Source organism: Egretta garzetta, unplaced genomic scaffold, assembly GCF_000687185.1.
Source record: "Egretta garzetta isolate BGI_Z169 unplaced genomic scaffold, ASM68718v1 scaffold402, whole genome shotgun sequence".
In the NCBI taxonomy this organism is placed as follows: domain Eukaryota; kingdom Metazoa; phylum Chordata; class Aves; order Pelecaniformes; family Ardeidae; genus Egretta; species Egretta garzetta.
The window spans coordinates 184,541-192,210 of NW_009258823.1; the positions used below are offsets into that span (position 1 = coordinate 184,541).

Genomic DNA, 7,670 nt, shown 5'->3' on the forward strand with positions numbered 1-7,670 from the left:
AAAAGTGTTTTTTCCCAGCGCTGCATGGCCACAGCATCAGCGGAACACGGAGGCTGCTGAGCCGGCGGGGCTGGGGCTGCTGCGGATGAAAATTCTGAAATACTTCCAGCGTGTAAACGGCCAGGAACGAGGAATCGCTTGCAGCACCGCAAAGCGCGGCTCCAGCCATCGAGAGCTCATAGCACAGCCCCGGGAGGAGTCGGGGGACGCATCCCCCTGCGCCCGCTACCCAAAATACATCCAGGGGCTGCAGAGCTGCCGCGGCACCGGCAATTTTAAAATTCTGCCTTCAGACGCTGTAGCCCTTACGTCGCTTTCTGAGCCACGTTTTAAAAGCGTCCCCGCGTCTTTGTGTATTCTGGGAGACAGGCACGCGGAGTTGAGAAGAAAGAACACGTAAATATTGCGGGCTCATCTGTTTCCAATAGCGTGTGTTTACATATTAATGTGCAATACAAATTTGTAAACATGAGCATTTGAAACTTTTGTAGGAACCGATACCGGCCTTTTCCCTTTCTGCAGCTTTATTGGAACCGCATGTTCCCCCCGGCCCCAGCCGCACATGTGCATCGGTTCAGCGCTGGATGCATTTCAAATGTTCGGGGTGCTTATTTGTTCTGGTCTGCCTTGCTACCCAATCCTTGTTTATTTTGCATAATTGTGATACAAATTATCATCTAATTACAGGCCGAACCTCAGCAGATCAAATGTAAACCAAGGCACTTCGATCAGAAAAAACTACATCCGACGCTCGCTCTACGCCTCTGGCCTCTCCAGTAGAGGTATTAAATTTGGGTGGAACGGGAGAGTAAACTGCGCTTTGATTAAAAACATTATCGATGGGGGCTTTTTGCTTCCTTGGATTTTTACAGCCACCTCCTGGTGCCTGAGCACCGAGCCCATCCCGTCTCCCCGTGTCGAGCCCGGACGCGGTGCCCTCGGTACGGCCGGGTTTATTTGCCCAGTGCTATAAATGGGATCAGATATTCCCGAGTAACTTCAGACTCCTCTTGGGAAAGGTCAAATGGCGAAGAGCTAACGTTGGTCTGCAAGTTTAATCTTTAAAAAAAAAACCCAAACTACCCTTTGATTATTTTCTTCCTGTTCCCATTTAAAAACAGCACCGTAATATGGGGTTTATATTTGTATTCACCCGCGAAGTCTAAAGAACTATGAACTTTTGCAATTGCCACAGATTTCCAAATAAAGTTAATGGGAGGTGCAAAGCCGCGTGTAACCTGTTTGTATTTACAGGCACGCGGTCCCACTTGGAATATTGACCTCGACTCCCCCAGATTCGCCTTTAATAACCGGTGATTTATTTCACTGCCTTACCCTCTCGAGTTCTGCTGCCCACCTCTCACCAGCAGCCCTTTTACACAGCACCCCTAAGAAAGTAGCCCCCAGGTTATCTGCTATTTGGGGCACATTGTGTCTCATATGAGCAGAACCCTCTGTGTTACAGTGTAAGCAATTCAGCTGAATTACCAATGCGGGTATGGAAAATACTCCCGCGCCGGCATGGTTGGGGAGCCTTGGCCGGGCCTGAGATGTCAATGTGGGCATCAGGGCAGAGACATACGACCACTGGAAAATTACTGACTTGTTTCGTAAAGAACCACCAGCACCTTTTTATTTGTCACAGTGATATTTGAAAGGCTAAATCAGGAGAGAAAGGCCAAGGAAGTAGAAAGTAACCTCCGATAACCCAGATCTGACAGTGTCTCTTGTGTGCTGACCCCTCATACTGAGCTATTGGTATTTATGAGGCTGTCCTGCCCACGCCGATGAGCGCTGCATCCTCCCCGGAGCTCGGTGCCAGCACCCACGGGACACGGGCGCTGGTGACACCCAGCCCCTGCAGCCACCAGGCTCTGGATGTGTTTTCGCTGTGGCTGTGATTGGGGAGGGCGGCAAAACCCAAGCTCCCGCAGGACCAGAGGCAGCGAAACCCAACCCAGTTTCACTGGCGTTGGCTGAGCAATCGCTGTTGGAGCCCATCACCCCGGCGCTGGGTTTGCGCTTTCATACTAAAAGGCACAGAATAACCAAGCCCCGTGCCCGGTTGCAAACCTGCTCCACGTAGGAATGAGGTGGGTCCCACCAAAGAGGACATTTGCTCAGCTGTAGAGGATGGAATTTATCTGATCCAAATTTAAATATCTCTCGCTGGAAAATTGTCGGTGCTGGAATCATCCATCCTACTCATTACCAGTCACGTTTTTAACTGGACAGCCTCTGGCCTGCTGGATCACCAGCTCATGGCCAGCAACTGTGGAATTTTTTATGCAACCGCAAATATCTGGAAAATTGGAAATTACCCATTGCATCCACCCACGAATCCGTGACTTCCAGCTCCCCAAAAGTAAAACCCCATGTGGGGGCTGGTACTCGGTCACTCAGCCCACGGGATTCCTCCCGGGGAGCAGAGATCCACGGCACTTTGCCGAGCCGGTCCCAGCACCTGCAGTGGGACTCGGCCACCACCGACGATGAGGGATGGAAATAAGGACTCCCAAATGAAAAAAAAAAAATTAGTTTCTTTTCTTTTTTAATAAAAATAGTGAGATAAACTGCTAAGAAACAACACAAGAAAGCAGGTTTCTTCATTTTTGGAGTTGTACAGACCGTTTAGCCAAGCAAGCACGGCCCACCATTCCATACTGGTATTGCTGGGGGCTCTGTGAACGCTCAAAGCTGATAAATTAAGGAAACCAATGTTGGCTGATTTTAAGCAAAGTCTCATGAACGTAAAAGCGTGAGGTTTTGTTATGTTAACAGCTTTCGATACCGCTTGTTCTGTTCTTAGTTTATTTTCTGTTATGGATGAAAATAAAACCAAAACTCTGACACCAATTTTGATTCTTAAACCTGCACTGAATCCCTCTATAGCGCTGCGTTATGTTTGTAAATACGGAATTCTCTTATCTTAGTCCCAAAACGCGGCCGGTCCCAGTCAAGCATTATTTTCAAATCTTGGTCATATATCAAGTAATAAAATTGGCTTCAGGTAGGGAATGAGCACTGATCAAATAGAGAATAAAATCTGTGCCCCAGTTTATTGCAAGTTATATTGTGCCCCTGGGAGCTAGAGATTATTTACAGGAATAACAAGAATATCCACAGGTTATAATAAAACAAACAGGACTTTGGGAAGGAACTGAAAATCTCAGCATTTCGGGGCCTGTAGAGTTGTAACTCTCTGGAAAGGTTCTGTGGCCTCTGCCGGACGGAGCCAGGAGCATCCCTGCCCCTTCCCTTGGGCACAGGCTGGCAGATGCGATCCCTGATGGATCTCCTGCATCCCCCGGGGCTGAGCGTGCTGAGCAGGAGGAGCGTCCCACAGGGCTCCCGGGGGCCTTTCATCCCACGCAGCTCTCGGAGTTGGATCTCCCAGGCCCCCAGCATGGATCTGGCCACCATGGGGGAGATGTGTGACCCCCTCGTCCCCCGTTCCTTCCCAGCATGCCATCAGCGCTGGTGCCGCTCTGCACTACCAACTCCTGGAGACCTCCAGAAGCTGGAACACAGAGAGGAGGGCTCCTGGGGCTCCATTGTCTCATCCCCACAAGGTGGGAACACATCCGTCATTTATCCCGGCTCTCTTTACCTCGGCAGCAGATACTTGAATTTACATCCCCACTCTGATAATGGAGTCGTCTGGGTCCTGGAGCAACAAGGCACTTTCACGTTGTATGTTAGGACCCATTAAAGCCAAGGCAACTTGAGAACATGCTCGAGCACTTGGCCAAATACCTCTTCTTTGCTGATTCAAGGTCTCAGAGAGTCCCTTTGAAATCAGTGGAAAAACTCGAGGAGGGTGAGCAGAAAGAAGCTCACTGGGGCTTTGAGCTAACTAAGGGCAAGCTAGATAGATGGCTTCAGGAAAACATAGTTGTAGAAATGTATACGTCTACGTTCCCACTTCAGAGTGCAAATATTAAAAAGGTGACTGTACAGTTTGCTCTTAACCTACAACCAAGACATAAATATTACCAACAGGTATCACCTTGCTGTGGATGCCCTCAGGCCCTCCACGCTCCCGGATCCTCCACCCGCCCACCAACATGACACGTTTGCCCGTAAAAAAAGTTACATGCCTAGACATACCGCTCCTGCGCCACGCAGCATTTCATAGTCAATAGCTAGCAAGCCCTTGGGTACGAAGGAAGGAAGGAAGGGGAGGCTTGCTCTACAAATCAATGCTTAGAAATATTCTATAATCCCACTAAAGGCAATGGTTAATTGTCGGGTGCCAGTTAGAGTGATTACATCTGCCATCTCTCAAAGAAGCCGGAACGCTGTCACTCACTTTGAAATGGCTTGCTGCATTCATCAGTCTGGATGGCACAGAGACGTTATAACCGTACAAGCCATATGGAGGATGTAAAGAACAATTAAGTGCTTCCCGAGCAATGGGACTTGATGGGAAAATGTTTCCAGATGCATGTAATCCGTACAGCATTTGACCAGCAGAATTGGGTACTTGTAGACATTGCCCGTTTAAGTCTTCAGCTTTAGCATTTTTCAGATTGGTTATGCCAAGGGAAGATAGTTTTGGCATATCCACCATGAAGTGGGGTACAAGATGCGGGTTGGTGCCTCCCAGTTTGTCGTGGCTCGGAAAGATGAGAGCCTGTTGTCTTAAGAAGCTCGTAGGACAAATCTTGTAGTAGAGGGGCAGGTTGAGGTTGTGTAGGTAGGTCTCGGGGCACGACACGCCAATGTTGCTCGCCGACAAGTGAAAGGTAGGAGGTGAGCACGATGGAGAAAGCAGGGGGTTGAGAGGAGAAGGCGTCCCACCGCTGGAGGTCACCGGCGAAGAACTGGAGCTCCCACCTGAAAATAAAAACAGAAATTGTCCAGGCTGGGCTAGCTGACGTTCACGGCCAAGGAACCTTGGAGGACGCCTGCTCCCGCTCCGCATCGCCCTGCTGCCGGTGCCCGTCCAAGCACAAACCTGCTCCAAAAATCAGCGCCTGGAAAATGGGAAGATCTGTCCATAAATTATTTGTTGTTGTTACTCAGCACCCCTCTGAGAACGGGAGTCACACACGTCCAGCCCCATCCCTTTGACGGGGACAACGACGAAGTTCAGCTCCACACTGGGTACCCGCCAGCCCTGTGCCTCGCTACATGACCGATACCCTTCTCCCCTTACAGACACCATTGGTATTTTAGGTTCTCTATTTTTCGTGCAAATTACAGGCAGCTTTTTCCCCTTGTATGTAAGAACAAAAAAAAGTATTCAGCCTGATGGAGAAATTTTTCTGTACCTTCCTGCTCACAGGAATTGACTAATATTACTTGGCTTCCCATGCAATTTGAAACGTATACTTGAATACCATCGGCAGCTCCAGAAACGCAAAATGCACATGTCATTTTTAACGTTCTCCCTTCTGAAACGAATCAATGAGCGCTTTCATAATTTGGTAGAAAAGCAACACCCGCTTGCTTCACACGTGTGAGCGCTGCTGTGTATAACATCACCATCCGGCACCGGCTCGCCGCTCCTCCCGAGCAGCATCAGGAGCGAAAACTTGGGAAGCGGCGGCTGCTCTGGCGTGGGAATGGTGCTCTGGAGCGGCCGTCCCCGGTGCTAAACAGATGCTGGTTTCACCTAACGCCATTTCAGAGCCGCACGTCTCTGCTGCACATTCATTACCACATTCTTCCAGAGGTTCCCCCCCCCCCCCCCAGCCCTTATTTTAATTTCTTACCAAAGTCACAGGAAAAGGAAGGAAGGGAATGTGAACCCGTTTTTGCTCTGTGTCTTTCTCTATTTACATTTAATTCCATGCCATACACTGTCTGGCTGTGATCCGGTCAGACTTTACATTCACTCGGCAGCACGGAATCAAATGCATCACCAAGCCGGCGTAGCAAACCTTAAAAAAGCCACGAAGATTTTGGATGTGGTGCAGATGAATTTTGCAAGCTCCCAGCAAACAGAGTATCTTACAGGTCGGGAAGCACGCAGGCGGCACCTATTCGCAATAATCCGGGAATGTTTTACAGCTCGCCCAGCTCGCCCTTCCCCGCTGATGTCAGCGGCTGTTTCGGTACTGACATCAGCAGGGGTGGATGCAGGGCAGGGACCCGGTCCTCTCCCCGCATCCCGACGTCCGCCCAGGACTCAGGGATTTTTGGTCATGTAAAATGATGCGACTGAGCCGACCTTGGCGAGTGCGCGGCGGCGACTGGATCCCATCGCAGCTGGCTGCAGCAGAGCAAACGCGTGTTAGTCTTTGCTTCGAGGTGTCCTAAGCAATAACAGCACACGGTTTTCCAGGACAAGTTTGGGAACAGGGACCACGGCGGGGAGGACAGAGCAGCTCAAAGAGCAGATTCTCTCAGCCATTTCTATCAGGCTCAAAAATCCCAAGTTTACGGCCAATTCTTTCTTCCACACATCATTCATGCTTTCTTATAATTTACCTTCTGCTTCTAGGGCTTCGGTATTTCTATCTTTCAGCTTTTCCTCAGAAATACAATACTATTATTAATGGAAATGGAGATTTTGTTATATTTACATCTGTCCAGGAAAGGCACCCTGAAGAAAAATACCAATTACATTAAGGCTAGCCAAAAAAAAGAGAAAATAATCCCAGGAAGCCCTAATATTTTAGCATCTGCGCGATAATCATCGCAATCGCTGTTCTCTCATTCCCCATCTCAGCCCGTCCACTGGCTCCTCTCCTTGGCACCGCAGCGCAGCCTGCAAAACGCATTCAAAAGGGGCTTGTTGCTTTTCTAAATAAAAATTAAAAAATGAAATCTAGTTCTCTTTACAGCCCCGTAAACCTCTTACTTTCTCCTGACTGATTTTTTTATGCCTTCTCATTGCTACGCCTGTACAACATAAATTTTTGCTGATTTTTTTCAGCATTCCCCTGCAGAGACGGGAATGATTTGGTGTGCCCCAATACTTTGAGGAGTTCCTAACAGAAATGAGAGTTAAACTGGTGACTTTAGACCCAAACTGGAGCGCTCCAGTGTGCAAATGCTCCGACAGTTTTATCCTTCGGCGCTATGAATAATTGATTTCCAAATACTATCTCCAAAACCTGATTTTTTCTGGATAAAGGGCTGTAAGAGACTGATGGGCGCTTGTCAGGCGGAGGGCGATGGTTTTCCTTGAAAAACTTTTCCCTCTTCCCTGCGTTTCTGCGGAGGTAACGGCCTGCGGGACCGCTCCATCCGAAATAAGAGAGAATTTCGTTTTCCGTTGTGCAAGGCAGTTGCTCGCAGGGAAGGGGCAGGCAGCAGGAGACACTGGCTGGCATTTCTATCACGTTTCTAGCTCATATTCTCAAACGGGTTGGAAACAGCGGGACCGGACCAAAGCCGCAACGACCCGACTCTAAATCAGCCTCCCCCATACTCCCATAATTTTTTTTTCCCCATGCATTTAAAGCCCACCGCAGCTCCTCCAGGTGAGAGGCGAGCAGATCGCCCGTCTCCTCCTGGGGCGACTGCTCTGCCCCTCGAATCGGTTTTAACAGGAGGGTTTGGGGGGGTTTTGGTTTGTTTATTTTTTTTGGTTTGGGTTTTTGGGGGGTTGGTTTGGTTTGGGGTTTTGGGGTTTTTTTTCTTCAGAAAACACGTGGAATTGGCTTCCCAAAACGTTGCCTTGCCCGCCGGTTGATTTCCTGGACCCATCTCGATCT

At 49.2% G+C, this 7,670-nt stretch overlaps 1 protein-coding gene across 1 annotated transcript in view; it reads right to left on the bottom strand.

The window, feature by feature from the left end:
• Positions 1-4,228: 4,228 nt before the first annotated feature.
• The window catches only part of TBX22 (T-box transcription factor 22), a 7,013-nt gene continuing 3,571 nt past the window's right edge, over positions 4,229-7,670 (bottom strand). The window contains exons 5-6 of the mRNA XM_009649680.1: positions 5,807-5,888; positions 4,229-4,839 (exon numbers count right to left, since the gene is read on the bottom strand). Of these exons, the coding sequence (XP_009647975.1) occupies positions 4,229-4,839; positions 5,807-5,888 (693 nt within the window). The remainder of the gene's footprint in view (positions 4,840-5,806; positions 5,889-7,670) is intronic.